The sequence below is a fragment of the Dama dama genome, chromosome 9, assembly GCF_033118175.1.
Source record: "Dama dama isolate Ldn47 chromosome 9, ASM3311817v1, whole genome shotgun sequence".
In the NCBI taxonomy this organism is placed as follows: domain Eukaryota; kingdom Metazoa; phylum Chordata; class Mammalia; order Artiodactyla; family Cervidae; genus Dama; species Dama dama.
This window is the reverse complement of record NC_083689.1, coordinates 19154382-19176637: the sequence shown is the minus strand read 5'-3', so window position 1 is coordinate 19176637 and position 22256 is coordinate 19154382. Positions and strand designations below refer to the sequence as shown.

The window sequence follows — 22256 nt, the reverse complement described above, 5'->3', positions numbered from 1 at the left end:
CTTGTCCAAGGTTACACAGGTGGAAAGAGACCAAGAACTGGAACCCAGGCCTGTACTTGGTAGAGCCCTGCCAGGCAACAGAGCACTTAAAAGTCCTTAGTGGTTGCTGGTCAAATATCCACACACCTGGCCAAACTGGCTTTTTTTTTTTTTTTTGCCTAGAGACAACACAGCTAACATTTCAATGATTTTCTTTCAATCCATTTTCTAGGATTTCTGTGCTTTCATAAAATTTCATATAACTGACATCTCAGAAAGTAATGTTTGAAAACTGCTTTAAAACACTAAAGTTACATTGCTAAGCGCTAAGTCACTTCAGTCGTGTCTGACTCTTTGTGACCCCATGGAGCCCACTGAGCTCCTCTGTCCATGGAATTCTCCAGGTAAGAATTCTAGAGTGGGTTGCCATTTCCTACTCCAGGGGATCTTCCTGACCCAGGGATCGAACCCATATCTCTTATGCAACCTGGTTTTTAATTGGTGTTTCTGGAGAAAATAGGCAAGGGTATATGGAATTGAGAGGCTGAACCTCTCACCTGGACCTCTGGCAAGCTTGGTGGGCTGAGGCTGGGGAGAGGCTGGGAAGACTGACCACAAGGGACCAATACAGGCATGGCAGTGCTTGGACCACCCCCAGGAAGGCCCCAGGACCTCCTGGTGGCCTCCCCACCCCTCCAGGGAGCCACACTACTGTGGAGGCCATGAGCAGGTGCTGGGTGCCAGCTCCCAGTGTCCTTCAGTGATGGAACCAAGGCACCGTGAAGGCAAGCTGTTCACGAACGGTGTCACAGCTGATGAAGGCAGAGCCTATTGGAGGCCCCAGGGAGGAAGAGTAATTTGAGCCCAGACAGACCTGAGCCCCCTGGGGACAAAAGTATGGAGACAGTGACCTAGGCAGAGGGAACAGCAAGTACAAAGGTTCAGAGACAGCAAGGAGAGAATGAGAGGCCTTGGGGCTGGATCAAGCCAGGCCTGCAGTCCACAGTGAGACATGAGGATTTTCAGATTCCGGGGGTGGGGTGGGGGAGCTCAGAGTTGGGGCTTGGGAAAGGAGAGTCTGACACTGCCCTCTTGACACAGGTCATGGCGCAGAGGCCCAGCTGACTGGGGGATGGTTTTGCTTTGAACCCCCAAGCTCCCAGCCTTCCGTCTAATCACAGGCACAGCTTGGGAGAGGAGGCCATGGTGTAAGCAGAGCAGCTGTGCCGGGGAGGGTGGAGCCCCTTCGGAGGGCAGGAGTCAGAGCTGAAACCTGAGCTGCCTGGAGGGGAGGCTGGACCGGACCCAGGAGTCCTGGGGGCCGTTCCCCGCCTCTCAATTCCACTCCACTCCGTGGGGTGGGTGATGTGACCAGTATTTGCTCAAATTCCAACTCTCAGGAGCTCTCATCTCCTCATCACTGAGGGAATTCACTGCCTAGAGGAGGGGGGGTGCTGCCCCCCACCATGGGGGAGAGGACGGCATGCGGACAGCTCTCCCCCCTCCCCGCCTCCCCCTCTTTCCTCCCACGGACCTGGGCTCAGCCCCGAAGGCTCCAGCCTGACTCACCACAGGCAGCTGTGGTTTCAGATGCCTGTGGGGCTGGGGGTGGGGGGGTGAAGGCAGCAGAGGATGTCAATTGGGGTGTCAGGCTTGGGGGAACAACTTCCTCCCAACCCGTCTGGTGTTGGCTGGAGCTGTTGAGCCTCTTGGAGAGGCAGGAGTTCAGAGTCACCTGCCCACACCCTGTCCTCAGGGACAGCAGCTCCCAAGCTCCAGTCTGCTCCCCACCACTTTGGGGGAGCCCACAGACCAACTCCAAGCAGCCGGCCAGCTGCCCCTCATCTTACCTGAGTGACAACCAGACCCTTCCCCAGGGGAGCCCCTGTGAGCCCAGAGAGGTTCACCACCATGGCCTTGCCTTTTAGGCTGCCGCTATTGAAGGACAAAAAGGCAGGGCATCCTGGTCTCGCCAGGAGCTTGGGACCCAAGCCCAGGGACGCCAGCCTCCCCTTTCCCATCTGTAAAATGGGCTCCGGGCCTGGCCCCTCCTTGGGCGGCAACAGAGAGGCTGCAGCCAGTTAATCCTCAGGAAGGGTCCGCTCTTATTTATCCTGACACTCTAATCCTGTGTGTCTGTGCACACTCACTGGCACGCTGGGGGCGCCCGAGGAAGGATTTCAGTTACTACTCCCTCCGTTAACAGAAAATTGCCCAGGTCAGGTATCAGAAACTTCCATCACCTCCAGTCTCTCCCAGGCTCTCCCTCTGCCCGGGGACCCCCGGGGACCGGACCCCCGCCCCCGTCCTGCCCACCTTCCCCTCTCAGCGCTCTCGGCCACTGCCCGGCCCCTCCCGCGCGCGCCCGGGCTGTTCAGGCTCATTTGTCCGGTTTGCCACGCGGCTGAGCATGGAGTCAGTCAATCAACCAATTATCGAGCGCCCGCCTGCAAGCCCCGAACGCTTCCTGTGCGGTCCGCTCAGCTCTTGCCCCCAGAGGCATTTTGGAACCTTCCCAAGACAAAAGGTGGAAGGAAGGAAGGAAGTGCCACCCTGTGGACACAGAAAAGATCGCAGTCCCGGCGGCTCCCGGCGCTTCGCTCAGCCACCTCTACACCCGCGGAGCCCGGGAGGCCGGGATTAGCATCGCCCGGTTTGCAGGTGGGGAAACGGAGGCTCGGATGGGTCCAAACTCACCAAACTCAAGCCAGTCTGCACACTTTCCCACCCACTGCCTCCACACTCCGGGTCCTCTGCCCTTGGGCAGGGTCCTGCAGGGAACCCCGTTTCCCACGTCCACCAGGGTTCGGCACAAAGGGGCGCTGGCGGGAGGCGGGGCCTGGAGGAGGGGAGAGGCTAGAATCCCCTCTCTGTCTGCCACGGACGGCTCTTCTCCCAGCTACCAAAATTCCTGGGCTCCAGTAAGGCCACCCCTTCTGCTATTATTTCTGGATGCCTCATTGTCCCCGCATTTGGTCTTTTTTTTTTTTTTTTTTGCCTGTGCTGTTCGGCACGCGGGATCTTAGTTCCCCGACCAGGGACTCAACTGTACCTCCTGTAGTGAAAGCTCTGAGTTCCTAACCACTGGACCCCCAAGGGAAGTCCCATTTGGCTGAGCCGGATCTTTAGTTGAGGCATGTGGAATCTAGTTCCCTGACCAGGCATGGTATCCAGGTTCCCTGTGTTGGGAGCACCGGGTCTTAGCCTCTGGACCACCAAGGCAGCCCTGAAGTTTACCATCTTAACCAAATTTCGGTGTGCAGTTCAGCGGCATTCAGCACAGTCACTTTGTTGTGCAACCTTGCTAACCATCCAGCTCTTTCCTCCTGCAAAACTGAAAGCCTGTACCCATTAAACACCAACTCCCCCCCCCCCTCCCCCAACCCCAGGCACCCACTTTCTGTCCTACTTTCTGTTTCTAGGAATTTAACTGCACTGGGGATTTCAAGGACAGCAAGGAGATCAAACCAGTCAATCCTAAAGCAAATCAACCCTGAGTATTTATTGGAAGAACTGTTGGTTGAAGCTGAAGCTCCAGTCTCGATGCAAAGAGCTGACTCACTGGAAAAGACCCTGATGCTGGGAAAGATTGAGGGCAAGAGGAGACAGAGGCAGGCAATGGAGAATGAGATGATTGGATGGCATCACTGATTCAATGGACATGAGTTTGAGTAAACTCTGGGAGGCAGTGAAGGACAAGGAGGCCTGGCGTGCTGCAGTCCATGGGGTCGCAAAGAGTCAGACATGACTGAGCGACTGAACAAGGGACTTCATGTAAGTGGAGTTACACAGTAGTTATCTTTTGGGATCTGGCCGATTTCCTTTAGACAATGTCTTGGAGATTCATCCATTTAGAGCATGTTTCAGGACTTTCTTCCTTTTTCAGGCTGGATAATAATCCACTGCGTATATATACATTTTATTTATGCATTCACCTACAGATGGACCCTTGTGTTTATTCCACTTTTTGGTTCTTGTGAATAATACTATGAACACAAGTGTGCAAATATCCAAGTCCCTGATTTCAATTCTTCTGTGTGCATATACACAGAAGTGGACTTGCTGGATCACATGATGGTTTTATTTTTAAAAATTTTGGCTGTGACTGGTCTTAGTTGCGGCATGAAGGATCTTTAGTCGAGGTGTGTGGGATCTTAGTTCGCTGATCAGGGATCGAACTGCATCTCCTACCTTGAAACCACAGAATCTTAACCACTGGACCATCAGGGAAGTCTTGTGGTTTTTTGTTTTTAATTACAGCCATACAAATGGCATGTAGGTGGCATCTCATTATGGTTTGTCCCATTTAGTCTTTTATGCTTAGTTCCTTGTATTTTTTTTCCTATCCAATGACCTGCTGTATTCTTGTTTCCCACTTGAAACGCCAGGACCCTCTGTGGCTTGACTGCCACACCCCAAGATAGGGGTCTGAAATGCCCTTGAGGTCAGACTCAGGTAAAGCTGGGATGCACAAGAGAATAAGACTTAGGAGAGTGCAGTCCACGTACCCCGATGTCTGTGGCTCTGGGCAAATGTTATCACAATGAAGCCAGATTTGTGATGTGAAACCTCTCAATTTATTTCTATCTTAGCAATGAATTTAATAGAATTAAATTCAGGAAAAAAGTTTTTTGTTTTTTTTTAAGGAGAAGGATGGGGAGGAGGAATAGTTAGAGTTTGGAATGGACATGTACACACTGCTATATTTAAGATGAATAACCAACAAGGACCTACCATATAGCTCAGGGAACTCTGTTCAATGTTATGTGACAGGCTGGATGGGAGGGGAGTTTGGGGGAGAATGGATACATATACGCATATACCTGAGTCCCTTTGCTTTCCACCTGAAACTATCACAACATTGTTAATTACTCCCATATAAAATGTAAAAGTGAAAGTATTAGTCTCTCAGTTGTGTCCGACTCTTTGTGACCCCATGGACTGTAGCCCTTCAGGCTCCTGTCCATGGAATTCTCCAGGCAAGCGCACTAGAGTGGGTAGCCATTCCCTTCTCCAAGGGATCTTCCCGGCCCAGCGATAGAACCTACACTGGAGACAGATTCTTAAAATAAAAAGTTTAAAATAAATTAAGGAGAATCCTTCCCTGACACCTCCCCCCCTCATATAAAAGAGCCTCTTGCCAGTCAGTTCTGTCTCATTATCTTTTTAAATATTCTTCTAGAATAATCTTTTAAAATAATTTTTTGTATTTGTTTCCTCTTCTGAAATGTCATCTCCTTGAGGGCATAGACTCTTCCTGCAGTGTCCCATACTCCTTGAACATCACCTGGCACACAACGGGTGCCCAGTGTTTGTTGAATGAGTGAATAAGCAGGAAATTTAGTAAAACTTCAATTCAGCACCTGCACAACTGCTCCCCAGCTGAGCACAATATCCCCTCAGAGGCTGCAGCCTGTGTTGACGCTGTAGGAAAATGTTCCCTTTCCAGATCCTTCTCCCGGGGCGGTGGGGGCGGGGAGGAGTCTTGTCCATCAGCAGATGGCGGGAGCCAGAGAAAGGCAGAAGAAAGCACTTCCAGTTTAGTCAAATACTTTATTTAAGAAATGTAATCGATCACAGTAAGGCATTCAGGCTATAAAAACATTCTATACAGTGGTTTAAAAAGCGACACCCATCCTCAAAAAGCAACCCATATATACAACACAGAACCTGATTCTCTTGAAGAGGGCTGTGCGCAGCACGCTCGAATAAGCTTTGTACAGAAAGACAAGGCATCTTTGCAGCAACCAGGACTTGCAAAAATAAATAGATCTTTCTTTTATATATACACACACGTAAGTGAGAAATGTTTCAACAAATATACAAAGTGCAAACATAACAAAAGGCCCCCACTGTCTGCTCGGCGGTGGTGGGGGTGTTATTTACATGCTTCAGAAAGAGAAAAGGTGTTCACAGTCTCTGGCAGGGGTGCCGTGTTCTGTGGTTGTACAGACGTTTCCACGGGAGGTTGCCCCCATCCGACCCCCACCCCCCCAAGTGGTCATAAATATCATATGTGTGGCAATTTCAGAAAGCATCCTTATTTAATGAATCCCATGAAATTCCCAAGCCCAGAGCACATCTTATAGGGCAGACCCGCCATGCATGTTTCAGACGGACACCGGCCAACCATGACCAGCTTGTAGGGGATATGAATGGCTCAGCGGCCTCTGCCTAGAAGTGGAAACAGTAGGCAGATCGTCTAGTCGTAATCTTGGCTTTGAAGTCGTGATCGAACCACCACACACACGTCTCCCTACCTGCTAGAAGAGGGGCCAAGTCTGGGAGAAGGGCCAGGTCGGTACCAATCATCAACCCGGACTCTGCAGCCAGAAGGGAACCAGAATGGAAAGTAGTGCAAAATAATAATAGAACATCGACTTTACACAGTGTACGACCCTGAACTGAAAAAGTGCAAGGGGTAGGGCTGGGGTCCAGACACCCACTCCCGGACAGAGGGATACAGTTAGAGGTGAGAGCTGCTCATCTTCACGCACAAAGGGGGTCTCAGGCACTTAATACATGTATGTTAAGGGCAACTGGTGGCTTGCATTTGTTTTCTCTGGGGATGATCGGGGTTTTGGTGAATGAATAGGGTTCAATGGGTGCCACTCCTGGAAAGTTGGACCCAAGGTCCCCTCCTGGCTTAAGTGGAGGACAAACCCGGCTTGGAAAACCCTAGTTTGATCCTGACCAGGGTGTGGCAGACCAACTCTGGCCATCCCGCAGGCTCGCCTGGCAGAGGTAAACACGTTCAGTCCTGAGTGTGGGGCCTGGGCTAGAGGGTGGATGGCGGCAGCAGCCACCTGGGACCCTGTGGGTAGCACCTGCTCTCGTGCGTTCAAAGCCACTAGCTTTCCGGCTCCATGTCCCTCCGTCATTCCCTCCGGAGAGGAGCGTGTCTAGAAGGAGAGCAGCTCAGAGATTCCTGGAGAGGACAGATCCCCCAGCTAATCTGCCTTTCTCCTTCACGTGTAAAGAAAGGAAGAAAAAAAAAGAAACCCAACTGCCTCCTGTGGGCGCTGTCTGAAGCCTGTTCTGCCTCCCAGAAAAATAAATATATAAAACAAAGCTCTGGCAGACAGGCAAACGGCGCCTGGGCTGCAGTCACCAGCGGTGCTTTGGGTGCGGAGGTCTCAGGAAGGGTTGGGGGCAGGTCAAGGGTCGGGGGAGAAAGTGTTCTTTCTGCCTTTGAGTGACTGGCGGCAGGTTCCGGGGAGGGACAGGACTCGAGGCAGCAGCTCACGCCACGTCATCCTCCAGGCTTACCATCTGTCTCTGTCAACAAAACAGTAAACGCCGGAAACGATCAGTCCAACATCCCGTAAACATGGCCACAAGCCACCCACGCCTGACTCTTTCCTGGTCCCCCAGGCCACCCGCCTCATCTACCGCTGGGCCCGCACAAAGGCCTCCACCCTCGTCTCCCGGCTCTGAACTTGGCCCAGGCTTGTTCCTCACACAACCACCAGGGGCGCCCGTGAGCACCTGAGTCTGATCAGGTGGCTCCGTGGCGCCCATCTCACGCCCAGCAACGGTGCTCCCACAGGCCCACAGCCTCCTGCTCCATCTGCCCCTTCCCCTCTCACTCTCCGCCCCTCAAACACACAGGCAGGGTTCGGCCACAGGGCCTTTGCACAGGTGGCGCCTGCTGCACTCCGTACACTCCCTACTCAAGAAAGCCTCCCGGGCCACCTTATCTGAAGTCGCCTCCCCTCCCTCCCAGACCCCCCACAAAAATACTCAGGCCCCCTTCCGGCTTTCACCCTTGGACCTATGTTCCCTTGGCTTATCCTCTGGCCCTGCCGCCCCCCTCCTCTCCACCCCATGACCCCCACTCTGTGAGATCGTACGCTCTCGAGGAGGGCCTGGCCTTTAGGAGGCATGACGAACACTCAGACACCCGGCTGCCGGCAAGGTCCCCAGCGGGGCGGCTCACCGAGGGGTAGGTGTAGCCGTCCTGGCTGCGGCAGATGTGGACCTCGTCCTCTGTGGTCTTCTGGTACACAGGGTTGTCAAAGTTGATACTGTTGATGCTCTTGAGCCGCCAGTTCTTCCAGAGGAGGAAGGTCCCGAAGGCCAGGAGGATGAGCAGTGCTGCGGGGAGAGGGGAGGGGGGCCGCCTTCAGACGCCAGGCCCTTTCACGGGGAAATGTTTTTGTTCCCGATTTATTATTTGTATTTTTCCAATTTTCCTAATACTTGGGAGTTGTCTGGTGGTCCAGCAGTTAAGACCCACTGCAGGGGAAGTGGGTTCCAACCCTAGTAGGGGAACTAAGATCTTCCCAAATGCCCCGCAAAACATTAAAAAAAAATACTTGCCCAGTGTAAAAAAAAAAAAAATCCATCAGTGAGTGTAACAAATCTCTAGCTTGAAGACCACTGTGACTGCCTCACACCCCCCAAATACCCAACAATTGTTGGGTATATAGTAGGCTCGCATTATGAAACACTGGGTCAGGGGCTGCCCATCTCTTGAGACCAAAGATTCAAGACACATTCCCAGTGGTGGAATTTTTCCACCTGCTTCTACATTTGATGACAAGAAGGCTGTTGTCAATTTTTCCATGTTTCTTGTGTATTAGTCACACATCAGTTACTTTGTTTTCACAAATGGGATTGTTCTAAACATTTGGGGCTACCGTGGCACACTCTGCTTCTGCGTGAATGTGGATAATGAGGGATCCCTCTTTGCATCATTGATGGTGGGTCTTGGGGTGCTATTTCCTGTCCCCTCCCTGCCTCCTCTCCTGGGATCCAAGCAACAGCCAGGGGCTCACACAGCCTAGGTTTGTAAAAGATCCTGGCTGGTGCCCAGAGGGCGGGAAGATGCCAGGTGGGCATTACCCCGAGGCAGCCTCACCCTGAGGTGAGGGCCTCCCCAGGCAAGTGTATCAACCCATAGCCGAACAACTGGTGGGACTTAGATCTCTGGTCTCTGTGAAGGGACACCTTGAAAGGATTTTTTTTTTTTCAAAAAGGGAAAGTGGGTATGATGCAAAAAAACCAAGCCATGATTGACAGGTGAGGGCAGGAAAGTAGAAATCTTCAAACTGCCCCCTGGGACAGAACAACTCATCAGGAGGTACCCCTGCTGGTGCCTTCTCATGCTTTGGGTGTTGGTGAAAGTGCCCGTCAATCACACTGGGAACCCTGGCCAAGTCCCCCTTCCCCCCACGTGACATCTCAGATGTCCCACTCTGCTGTCAGCTCCAAGGGGGCAAATGTTTGTTTCTCTCTGGGCTCTGTCCCCAGTGCTCAGAAGTGGCCTTGGTGTACAGTAGTCGCTCAACTATATTTGTTTAGTGAATGAAGCTAGGAAGGGGGTTGCTCAGTGATAAACAGGACAGACACACAATGGGCCACCCCAGTACTGGGGGAAAGGTGGGCCAGAAAGGCTTGCCGGGAACAGAAGTCATTTTGCAGGAAGCAAAGAACCAGGGGAGGACTGGCCACAGGCTTACCGATGGGGAGGACGATGTATAGCGCACCCACGCTCCCGGGCTTCTCCGTGTCCGCTCGGCCGGCAACGTCACCCAGGGCTGTGGGAGAGAAGGGAGAAAGTGAGGCCCAGATCCAGCGTGACAGGGTGGGAAAACACAGCAGGTGTATGATGTCAATATGCAGAGGAAAACACCTGACAATTTTCAGTGTCTTCAAATGTCCAAAGGAACTTGGAGTATCTCCCAGGCTTGAGAGGTGCCAGGCTGGCTTCTGTCCAGGCCTCGCTTGTGGGCAATTGAGATTATGGCCCGAATTTAAGAGAGTCCTTTAGGCTCGCGTTATGAGGCACTAGGGAAGGGGGATGCCAGTCTCTGAGGCCAAAAATTGTGGATACATTCCCAGTGGCTGGCGAGGTCACTGATGGAATTTTTCAACCTGCTTCTGCATTTGATGTTGTTGTTGTTTAGTCGCTAAGTCGTGTCCCCCAGGTTCCTCCGCCCATGGGATTTCCAGGCAAAAATACTGCAGTGGGTTACCATTTCCTTCTCCAGAGGATCTTCCCGACCAGGGATAGAACTCACATCTCCTGCATCGGCAGGTGAGCCCCCTGGGAAGTCCCTGCGTTTGATGACAAGGAGCCTATTCTGGATGAGGGCAGGGGTCACCTTCTGTCCCCATAATTCTCAGCAATTTCAGTGCTTGGGTTGGCTCGCACCAAAGACCCATAGTCCTGTGCCAGCTGGCCCCAGCTGATAAATATTTGGGGGAGGGACTTCCCTGGTGGGCCAGTGGGGAGTGTGGGTTTGATCCTTGGTTGGGAAGCTAAGATCCCACATGCCTCTCCACCAAGAAACCAAAACATGAAACAGAAGCAATATTGTAAGAAATTCAATAAAGACTTAAAAAAAAAAAAATGGTCCACATCAAAAAAAAACTAACAAAAAAAGAGATACTGGAGGTGACATCGTTATATAATCACATGTGTACACCTGGGCCAGACAATGTGAGGGCCCGTGTGAGTGAAAATATAAAGGCCTCCAAACAGGCCAATGCGCTGGGAAGACCACACAAGCCACATCCGAGCCACACAATAAGCCAGTGAGCAGTAATGACCATCACCAGTTATATTCAGATCCCTCCTGGGTTTTAATACTACCAGCTGTCATACATGCTGTGAACAGAGTTTGTATCCAGTTTTACATTTGTGCTTATTTAAGAAACCTGATGCTGGGAGGGATTGAGGGCAGGAGGAGAAGGGGACGACAGAGGATGAGATGGCTGGATGGTAACACCGACTTGATGGGCATGAGTTTGAGTAAACTCCGGGAGTTGGTGATGGACAGGGAGGCCTGGCATGCTGCAATTCATGGGGTCGCAAAGAGTCGGACATGACTGAGCAACTGAACTGAACTGAAGAAACCTCACCACAAAAATAACTTAGGGTAGTAGCAGCAGTGTCCTTGAGAAATTTTTTTTTAAAAGAGCTCCTTTGCCAAATTCGAGAAGCCCCAGATGGGCCCGTCTGTGACATGGTATTTCAAGCGGTGTCACTTCAATCGAAAACGGTTCTGGGCCTCTCTCTACCAGACAGTTCCTGTTGTATCCCCTTTATGATGGAACAAAGGATTCAGCTACTTTGAAGGGGGAAAAAAAAAATGTCTGAAACTTGCTAATGTGCTTTTTTCTGTTTTTCCTGGCCAGAAAAGCCTGTGCTGTTTCCGGACTGCTCAAAAACAGGGTCGGGCGCCCTCTGCTGGACAAAGAAGTGAACGGCGGGTCTCCAATCAATCAAGCTGGGAAAGTGGTAAAGTAAGACCTTGAGGGCAGGCTAAGAAGGGAACTGGGGACTCTGCCTCAGTCAGAAAATTTAAACGGATCCCCCCCAAACTCAGTAAACCAGTAACATTATAATGCAGTTTTAAAAAAATCAAAATTAATGCCAATGGGAACTCCCTGACTGATGGTCCAATGGTTAGGATTCCACCCTCATTGCCGAGGGTCTCGGTTCAATCCCTGGTTGGGGAACTAAGATCTCACAAGCCACGTGGCATGGCCAAGGAAAAAAAGAAAAAGAAAAGAAAAGAAAAAAATTAATGCCAATATCTCATGAAGAACAAAAGAGCAAAATTTTTAGGAAAACAGGATCTGATGATACACTTTGCAAAACCTGCCTCATTGGGACCAAGCAAATTTTATTTATCAGGACTGTCCCCACAGGCCACAATTTGATTATTTGGCTTAAAAATAATAATGCATTAGAAATAAGTTAATTTTTAAAGTGTAAAAGAAAAACTAAAAACTGGAAAAAAAATTTCATTAAAATATTATCTGAGTCCTGGATTTTTTGGTGCCCCCTTTAGGCACTAACCCAGGGAGTGAGCACCTGACCTGCCTCACACAAGTCCTGGCCTTGCTGGGCAGACATCTGAAACTTCAGGTTCTTCCCACACTCATGTGATGCCCACTTTCCCAGGGAGGTGGGCAGGACTGTTATTAGCTCCAGGTAGGGAAACTGAGGCTTCAGACAGGCACAAGCCATGCCATGGACAGTCAGCAAAAGAACCAAGACTAAATCCACGGTCTCTTCACAGAGATGCTGGTTATCAATGAACTGGGGCAGGGAGCTGGGGTAGGTGGCCGCAGCCTTTACCTTGTTGGGAGATTGTCACTGACTCGGCTGTGGTGAGCTCAGGGCTGGCTGTGTGCTTCGGCCCCACAGCTGTTGAGCTGCCCATGGAGGGTCCATGGGTGGTCACTGCAGACTCAGACTCTGAAAGAATAAACATTTCCTGAGTGTCCTGTGGCCTGAGCGCCAATGGTAGTTGTGCTGCTGTTGAAAACAGGTAGGAAGCAAGTGCCATGGGCCACAAAGAAATAACTGAAGACAAATGCAGTGAAAATACAAACCCACTAGTGTCTGTGTTATTATATTACACGTTGTCTTTCAAAAGGAAGATTCGTAAGTGTTACAGACACACTGACCCCCAATAGGGACTTTCTCTGAGGATGCAGAGACTGAAAAAGGGGCCGTATTCTCCCTTAATGTCTGCAACTAAAATCAGGGCCTCCCCGCCAAAGAGGGCTGGGAAAGAGAGAACTGGACCTGAGTCCATCTCCCTGCTAGTACCCGGTGCTGATGTACCCAGCATTTGAGAAAGGCCTTACAACAGCCTCCAGGGGCCTTGCTCTCCCATTTGACAGATGAGCAAAGAAGGGCCGCAGGGCCAACCCTCAAGGGTGGCAGAAGGCCGAGCCCCACCTCTGAGGCAGCTTCTCATGTCCTTGGCCAGCAGCATGCCGTCGGGGCAGGCACAGGTGAACTTGGGTGAGCGGGGGTTGATCTGTGGGGCCGGCAGACACAGGTACTGGCAGCCACCATTGCGGAGGGCCGTCCTCTCACACCAGTTCACCCCTGCGGCGGGAAAAGGCAGGGAGGCAGGACGAGAATGAGGTCAGAAAAATTCTGGAACATTCCAGAGCACAGGCAGAGAAGTGGAGGTAGTGGGAGAGGCCACCCCATCTTTACCTCTCGGCTGCGTGAGGTTGTGGAAAAGGACAATGTCCTCCGGAGATAACAGGTTTTCCGCCATCAGATTGATGTCTGAGCCTGTGAGGCGGTTGGCACTAAAAATGGCTTCGTTGATAATATCGGTCCAAAATACTTTATCCTACAGGGGTATAAGGAAAATGACATATCCCATCAACCACAGGGGACAAGACCACTGGCTCCACACCCCTCCAAATGGGTCCACGGGGGTGGGGGTGGCAAGGAGAAGTCACAGGCGATGCTGGGGGCTTTAGGACTTGGGCATCCTGCTCCCCGAAGGAGGAAGGGCCCCACCCTGGGGACCCAGCACCGGGGAAAATCATCGGATCCCCCCAGCTCCTGCCCCAACTTGCAAGCCTGAACTACATGCAGGTGTTGGGGGAAGAGAACTGAGTTTGGGGTTATATAAACTCTCAACAGAGCCCCCTGGCCATCTCTCTCTTCCAGAGCCTTTTTTCTTTAAAAATTTCTTAATTTTAAAAAAGGATTGATTGTGTGCCCCCAGCCCCCACCTCAAAGATGGCCAAGGAGAAAGGGTGCGCCAGCTTCTTCTTGTCCTCCAGCACGGTCCTCCGGTTGCCCCCGTTGACGTCGATGCTGGAGATGGAGTGCAGTTTGGAGTCAACCCAGTAGAGGCGGCCGCCAGAAAGATCTAGAACCCACAGTGGGGGCAAGGAGAGGTCACAGGTGATGTCCAAGCCTTGGGGCTTGGGCATCCCACTTCTCGCAGGAGGGAACCAACCACCCACCCAACCGGACCCAGTGCCTGAGAAAGCCATTCAGATCCACACCCCCCTCCCACCCGAACCGCATGCAGGTGTGGTGTGGAGAGGAGGGAGCTGAGTTTCCGGTGCTACACGCTCATGGAGCCCCCTCGCCATCTCTCCTCCAGACCCTGCCTGACCCCAAGGACTACTGTGCCCCCAATGTACCCAGAGTGATGCCATTGGGCCACTGGATGTCCTCGGTCACCAGCGAATAAACGTCCACGCCATTGAGGCCCCCCTTCTTGATCTCGGCAGGGGTGCCCCAGTCGGTCCAATACATGAAGCTAGGGGGGCAGCAGGAAGGACAGACAGGAGGACATCAGGGAGCGAAGCTGTAACCACCCGGAAGAGCGGTTCTCCCCCCGGCATCAGCCAGGCCAGGACCGCCCCCTGCCCCCCTGCAGTCCCTACTGGGGGAAGCCCTGGATGGGTTCTTTCTGGTCCCCTAACTTAACCTTGCTGCTCCCTGGCGGCTCAGGTGGTAAAGAATCTGCCTGCAGTGCAGAGACCTGGGTTCGATCCATGGGTGGGGAAGATCCCCTGGAGAAGGAAATGGCAACCCACTCCAGTATTCTTGCTTGGCGAATACCATAGTCAGGAGCCTGGCAGGCTACAGTCCAGAGGGTCGTAGAGTTGGACTCGACTTAATGACTAAACCCCACCAACCTTGCCAGTTCCAGGGCCTGCCACCTGATGAGACCTGGCAAGATTCAGGGACCTTTGAGAATAAAGGAAGATTTTCATTCTAGTGTTGGGACTGGGGCCCTGGAATCTGCTCTCTGAGTCTGAAGGTTTTTATAAATTTGTTTTGGTAATTTTTTTGGTTTTTTAAATACACACACACACATATATATACAAAGAGATTTTTTTAAATTGTGATGTTAATAAAATATACATAAAATTTACTGTTTAAACATTTTTTAAAGTACGAATTTATTTATTTATTCTTATTTTTCTTTTTCAGGCTGTGCGGCATGTGGGATCTAAGTTCTCTGAATAGGGATTGAACCCATGCCCCTTGCATTGGGAGCACAGAGTACCAACACTGGACCGCCAGGTTAAGTGTATGTTATCCCGCAGATAAATTGCAAGGACTCACATTCAAAGGCATTCAAAGCTATTCATGGCTACTTTGTATGAGGCAGGGGAGAAAAACTTAAATTTCCATGTGCTGGAGAGCAGTTTAAATAAATCACGGCCCATGAGGCCAAAGGAAGGGAAACTCATAGACCACATGGAAGAGCCAGGTGGGTGGTGCCTGCTGTTTAGGGGGAGAAATATAAGAGCAGAGCAAGTGATACAAGTCTAAGTGGAGTGTGTGTCTGGGAGGGTCTCTCTCTCCTGGCATCTGGATAGAGCAGATGACCCTGCACCAAATGAGGGCATTAGTCTTGTTGGGCCTGCTGGGCCCACCTTCATCCCAGGGTCCCTCCAATCTGAGCCGTGGACACCGTGCTAGGACAGCCAAGTGTGGCTTCACCAACGTTTTTTCTCTGAGGCCCATTGCTCCCTCTCCTCCAGTGACTGCAGCCAGAACAGGCTGCCCATTCTGTCTTGTGCCACAGGGTGGAGACCTTCACTTCGTTTGCAAAAATTGTCGTTTGGCTAATGCTGGCCTTAAGTGTGTATGTGTTTTTTATTTTAAGTGTTCAGTATTTCTTAAGGACATTGTCTTTCTTGTTTTCATGGAACTGGGCTGTGTGTTCACTTGCGAGAGGTCTTGGGGATGTAGCGAACGGTCTACATCCCCCACCCTGTGCAAAGTTCAGATGATAAAATTCCCACCATAACGGAGCCCCTCCCACTGACAGTGCAGGGAACGTGGGAAGACCCCACATGCTTCTGAGTTAACTAAGCCCATGTGCCACAACTACTGAGCCTGAGCTCCAGAGCCCAGGAACCACAACTACTGAAGCCCACACGCTCTGTGCTTCAAAACAAGAGAAATCACCACAGTGAGAAGCCTGTGCACAACTAGAGAAAGCCTGTGCAAAACAATGAAGAGCTGAGGCATCCGAAAATAAATAAATACATTAAGAAAAATCTGTGCCCTCCCCCTGCCAAAAAAACCCCACAAACAGACAAAAAGCTAATCTGGTCTGGTCTGGTCATCTGGTCTACCTAAGCCCAAACCTCCCCCCATCCGGAGCTCTAATCCATTTATGAACCCCACCCCTAGGAATACCCACCCGTGGACAGGATCCACCACAATGGCCCGTGGCTTGGAGCCTTCCTCCTGGAAAAGCGTCTTCCTCTTCACGCCTTTGGTGTCAGCCACGGAGACGGTGCCCAGGATGGAGTCGGTCCAATAGATGTTGCTGTGGATCCAGTCCACCGCCAGCCCGTCGGGGGCCTGGAGATCCTCGCCAATGACGGTGTCGTAGGAGGAGAAGCCGGGGGCTCCGTCGATCTGGGCACTGAGGGGAGAGGAGAAGGAAGAGGGGAGTGTCAGCTCCGGGGGCCCTCTGTCCACTCAGGGACTGGGGCTGCATGCGGCTGGGGGATCGGGCAGGCTCACCTGTAGATCTTCCTCTGGGACAGGTCAGACCAGTAGATCCTGTTACTGGCCACCTCCGTGTCCAGGGCGACCACATTCTTAAGGTTGGGGATAAGGCTGGTGTACTCACTTCGGTCCAGAGTCATCTTCCTCACTTCGTGGCGGTTGGTGAAGAAGAGGTAGGCGATGGTACCTGGGGAGCGGGGAAGGAGGGGGTTCAGGGGAGTGGAAGGGACTCCGGCCTCCAGAAACATGGGATCCCTCGATTTAGGTGCTTCTAAGAATCACTGCATGGTTGCAGTTCTAACCTAAACTTCAGGTAGAAGAAATCAATGATGTCTGTTTGTTTCATTGCATGCTAAATTGATTTAGTCCTCTTTTCAACCCCATGGACTGTAGATTGCCATGCTCCTCGGTCCACAGGATTCTCCAGGCAAGCATACTGGACTGCATTGCCATTTACTTCTCCAAGGGAACTTCCCCACCCAGGGATCAAACCCGCATCTCTTACATCTCCTGCATTGGCAGGCAGGTTCTTTACCACTAGTGCCACCTATTTTGTTTCATTATGAGGTATTTATTATATTTTGGTCTCTTTTCAGTGGATTTGCTTTTTTTCCCCTTCTCTCTCTCTCTTTTTTTTTGGCCATGCCACATTCAGGATCCTAGTTATCGGACCAGGGATCAAACTAAAGCCCCCTGCATTGGAAGCACAGAGTCTTAACCACTGGATCACCAGGAAAGTCCTGGACTTACTTTTTTTGGCATAAATTCCTTTTGCTGGGGCGGGTATAGGCTGTCTGGCTGATGGCTTCCCATCTCTTGTCCCCTGAGCCCCTTCAAGATCAGAAGCTGCAAAGCATCCCTGGTGGGATTGATCTGCATCTTCAGAGAAGCCAAATGAGCGTGGGCAGTCACCTAGCCTGACCGCTAACTGGGCTGTGTGTTCACTTGCCAGATGTCTCAGAAGCAAACGGTCTACCCCCGGGTGCAAAGTTTGGATGATGAAATTTCCACCACGTGGGCTACCCCTCATGCCACCTCCCTGCACTTACCCACAGCCTTGCAGGCCTTGGTGAGGGGCTCCAGCTGGAAACCCTCTTCGCACTCGCATTTGTAGCTGCCCTCGAGGTTCACACAGAGCTGGCTGCAGGTGTCAGGGTTCTGACACTCATCGATATCTGAAAGTTGGGACACAGAGAGAACTTGGGCATCTTCCCAGCAGGGCGCAGACGGAGCCATGGGCTCTGACCAAGAGCCACGCCTCCCTGTGGCAAATGGCAGACAACCCATCCCCTCTCGGGAAAACCTTCAGGACAGGAGGCTCTGACCAACTTTTTTTTTTTAATTTTATTTATTTATTTGGCTGCACCGGGTCTTAGTTGCAGCACGTGGAATCTTTAATTGAGGCATATGAACTCTTAATTGCAGCATGTGGGATCTAGTTCCTTGACCAGGGATCGAACCCAGGCCCCCTGTTTTGGGAGCGTGAAGTCTGAGCCACTGAAAGTCCCTGATCAAGGAAATCTTGAAAATGGCCAAGCATCATCTCTAACAGTGACCACAATCTCACCATTTACTTCAGGGCACAGTCAACTGGGCAAAGTTGCATCAGCTGAGATTTCTTTCTTAATTATTAATCCCCAAAGGCCAAAAGCAAGTGCTCCCCAAGGGCCAAGCTGGTGACAGCTGGCTCAAGCACCTGACCTCCTACCAGCCCTGTGAGGAGGAAATGGCACCTGCACCCACTTCACAGATGGGAAAACTGAGGCTGAGGCTTTGACCCCCCCCCCCCTGCCTCTTCTTCCAAGGAAAGGGCCAGGGGCTTGGGAATCACCTTCGCATCTGTGCTTGTCCACTAGCTGGAAGCCTTCAGGACACAGGCACTCGTAGCCGATCTTGAGGTCATTGCAGATGTGAGAGCAGCCACCCTTGTTGTCCAGACACTCGTTGGTCCCTGTGCCAGATGCGGGTGGGGCACCGGTCACACTCTGGCCTCCAGCCACCCCTGCACTATTTCTCCCTCATCATAACCAACACGATGACCGCATGGCTGGTGAAGTTACCATGACTCCTAAGACATCTTAGAGCCACCGTCACATGTGACACCATGAATGAACCATGCAGTTGTTGTCGACGTTTAGTCGCTAAGTTTTGTCCCACTCTTTGCGACCCCATAGACTGTAGCCCACCAGGCCCCTCTGTCCATGGGATTTCCCAGGCAAGAATACTGGGGCAGGTTGCCATTTCCTCCTCCAGGGGATCTTCCCAACCCAGGGATCGAACCTGAGTCTCCTGCAATGGCAAGTGAGCCAATTTACCACTGACTGAGCCACAAGGGAAGCCCTATGAAGGTGTTACAGTGAGTGAAATAAGCCAGGTACGGAAGGACAAATACTGCACTATTCCACGTGAGGCCCCTAATGGGGTCATATTTATAGAGACATAAGGTAGGAGGGTGGGTGCAGAGGTTGGGGGAGGGGGAGTTAGTGTTCAGTGGGGACAGAGACTCAGTTCTGCAAGATGAAATAGTTCTGGAGATGGATGGTGGTGAATGAACACTGTGAATGTACTTAAAACATGCCTGAACTCTACACCTAAAAATGGTTAAAACCATAAATTTTTGGTTTTTTTTTTACCATAATTAAAAAATTTTTTAATTATAAAAAATAAAAGCCACATATCACTTGCTACAGTTACATGTATTGACTCACTTAATCCTCCCTACAGGAAATGGCAACCCACTTCAGTATTCTTGCCTGGAGAACTCCATGGACAGAGAAGCTTTTCCACGGGGTCGCAAAGAGTTGGACAGGACTGAGTGACTAACACACACAAAATCCTCCCTATGACCTTAAAAGGCAAGAGAATTATAGCTGGGGAAATCAAAGCATGGCCAGGTTAAGCAGTTTGTTTAAGATCACATGGCTTGACGCAAACCTAGGGCGCTGGGCTCCATAATCCATGCTCTTACCCTCTATACCAAGCATGGACCAAAGCCAGTCCCCAACCTGCTCTTTGACAGTTAAGAATGGTTTTTACATTTTAAAATAGTTGAAAAGAAAATAAAAATCAAAAGCAAAATATTTCAGAAGTTCTATGAAATTTGTGTGTCTGTATCCGTAACAGAAGTTTCCTTGGAGTATGGCCCTCGGCATTCAAATGCACGTGTATGGGCTTGTGTGGGTGCTTCCCTGCTACAAAGGCCAAGCAGAAGAGCTGCGACAGAGACCCTATGGTTTGGAAAGTCCAAATCATGGGTCACAGTGTTGCTGAAAATACTTGTATCACCTGATCCCCAGCAGCCCTAAGATGTCTGGAAGTTACTGCCCCATCTTACAGATGGGAAAATTGAGGCTTAGAAGCCAATCCACTTATCCTCAGGCTCCCCCCAACATCTGTCCAGCCCCAGAGTCATAGCACTTGTGGGCTTGGGCAGGGCTGGCCCCTCAGAGCACCACAGCACCCACGTTTCAACGTGGTGGATCCCACCCTCAACACAACCAGGTGCCCACACCCCAGGGCTCACCACAGTCCTTGAGGGGCTCGTCCGACCAGTCCCGGCAGTCCCTGACGGAGTTGCACACTTTGTCCAGGGAGATGCACTCACCGCTTTGGCACTTGAACTTGTTGGGCCCCTCGCAAAGAGTCACTATGAGAACCACAGAGGAAGGTCAGGTGCTTCCAGGAAACAGGAAGTGCTTTTTATTAATATTATTATTTATGCAAGAATAGATACAGATGTATTTGGTGGTAAAACAGAATGGTTACTGATCATACATGAAGCCTCCATTCAGCTTAAGAATTAGAATATCACCAATAGCAGGGGCTGGTAAACTCTGGCCTGATGCCTGTTTGTTTAAATAAAAGTTTTATTAGCACACAGCACTGCCTATTAGTTTATATACTGTCAGTGGCAGACTTCATGCTATAATAGCAGAGTCAAGTAGATGTAATTGAGACTATGGCCTGCAGAGCTGAAAATTCTTATCCTCTGGCCCTGACCTAAACTATTATAGTAGTCTATGCCGTCCCATTCTACTACCCCCCAGAGGTAATGATAATCTTGAATTTTGATTACCATTTCTTTCTTTTTTCATTAATAGTTCTATCAAACATATATGAATGAACAATCTACTGTTGAATTTTACTTGTTTTTGAGTCTTACTTAATAACTGTATCCAGTTAAATTTCTGCAATTTCCTTCTTGCTTGCAACCCCAAGGTTATGAAGTTTGCCTGGGCTGCAGACAGAGGCTGCAGCCTCATTTTCCTCAGCTGTATGATATTCCACTCTGTGATGACACTGCCCTTTAAAATTATTTCCATGCAACCCTGTTCACAGCAGCACTATTCACAACAACCAAGGGGTGGAAGCAACCCAAGTGTTCATCCACAGGTGACTGGATAAACAAAACATGGTCCATCCATATGATAGAATATTATTTTGCCTTAAAAAGGAAGGAATTTCTGACATCTTCTATAACAAGGATGCACATTGAGGAAATGATGCTTAGTGAAATAAACCCATCACGCAAAGACACATTTGTGATTCCAGTTACATAAGGTCAAATACTAGAAGAGTGGAAATCATAGAGATGGTAGAATAGTGGGTACCAGGGGCTCGAGGAGGGAGAGTGGGGAGTGAGTGTATAATGGGGACAGAGTTTTAATTTGGGAAGATGAAAGAGTTCTGGAAATGGATGGTGAGGATGGTGACTTAGCACCACTGGACTATACTCTTAAGAATGGTTAAGACAGTAAATTTTGTTACATGTGTTTTTTTGTTGTGTTAGCCACTCAGTCCTGTCTGACTCTTTCAGACACCACGGACTGTAGCCCATCAGATTCTCTAGGTAAGAATACTGGAGTGGGTTGCCATTCTCTTTTCCAAGGGATCTTCCCAATCCAGGGATCGAACCCACATCTCCTGCATTACAGGCAGATTCGTTACCGTCTGAGCCACCAAGGTAGCCCCTAGAAGTACTTTACCACAATTTAAAAAAAAATTTATTTTACATTAGTTATACTGCTGGGACTTCCTTGGTGGTTCAGTGGTTAAGGCTCTGAGCTCCCAATGCAAGGTATGTGGGTTTGATCCCTGATCAGGGAACTAAGATCCCACATGTCATGCAACATGGCATATATATATATAAACTAATTCTACTGCTGATGAACATTCTGGTTGCTTCCACTGTTTTGCTGTTGCTCCTTCCCCCACATCTCCCCACAGCCCAGGACCCAGGAGGGGTGGGGCTCACCGTTGACGCAGCCCAGCTCGTCACTCAGGTCCTTACAGTCAGGCTCCCTGTTGCACTGCCGGCTGCCATGGATGCAGGTCCCATCCGAGCACTGGAATTCATCAGGGCGGCACGTGGCCACAGCTGGGAAAGAAAGAGCCAAGTGTGGGGAATAAGAAAGGGAAAGCACCCTAACACAACCGTTACATTTTCTTAGATTTCTCTCCAGTTTGTCCTTGCATGCAGGAAATTCATTAAAAAGTTGGCAGATCGGGAAATTCCCTGGTGGTTCAGCAGCTAAGACTCTGTGCTCCCAATGCAGGGGGCCCAGGTTCCATCCCTAGTCAGGAAGCTAAATCCCTCATGCCACCGCTAAGACCTGGCACAGGTAAATAAATAAATATTAAAAATAATAATAATAAAAGCTGGCAGACCTAGTAGGCCATTCTTGGCAGAAAAGCAATGATGTGGTCCCAATCTAGATAGATGCCTGGCCAGGTAAGTTATGCTGTTGTTAAGTCTCTAAATTGTGTCTGACTCTTTGCGACCGCATGTGCTGTAACCCACCAGGCTCCTCTGTCCGTGGGATTTCCCAGGCAAGAACACTGGAGTGGGTTGTCATTTCCTACTCTAGGAAATTAATATCTTGCTGACCTAGGGATCAAACCCAAGTTTCCTGCATTAGCAGGTGGATTCTTTACCACTGAGCCCCCAGGGAAGCCCATTGCCCACCTCCCCCCCAAATAAGTCATTACTACTGAGTATCATACGGCCCTTCCAATG

The 22256-nt window shown here is 50.5% G+C and overlaps 1 protein-coding gene across 1 annotated transcript in view; it reads right to left on the bottom strand.

Moving 5' to 3' along the window:
* Positions 1-5512: 5512 nt before the first annotated feature.
* LDLR (low density lipoprotein receptor) overlaps positions 5513-22256 on the bottom strand; it is a 32114-nt gene continuing 15370 nt past the window's right edge. Inside the window, exons 5-18 of the mRNA XM_061150346.1 lie at positions 21495-21617; positions 19764-19886; positions 18072-18191; positions 17290-17415; positions 16256-16427; positions 15927-16154; positions 13903-14021; positions 13483-13622; positions 12950-13091; positions 12683-12835; positions 12074-12193; positions 9444-9521; positions 7919-8076; positions 5513-7257 (exon numbers count right to left, since the gene is read on the bottom strand). Of these exons, the coding sequence (XP_061006329.1) occupies positions 7222-7257; positions 7919-8076; positions 9444-9521; positions 12074-12193; positions 12683-12835; positions 12950-13091; positions 13483-13622; positions 13903-14021; positions 15927-16154; positions 16256-16427; positions 17290-17415; positions 18072-18191; positions 19764-19886; positions 21495-21617 (1838 nt within the window). The 3' untranslated portion in view covers positions 5513-7221. The remainder of the gene's footprint in view (positions 7258-7918; positions 8077-9443; positions 9522-12073; positions 12194-12682; positions 12836-12949; positions 13092-13482; positions 13623-13902; positions 14022-15926; positions 16155-16255; positions 16428-17289; positions 17416-18071; positions 18192-19763; positions 19887-21494; positions 21618-22256) is intronic.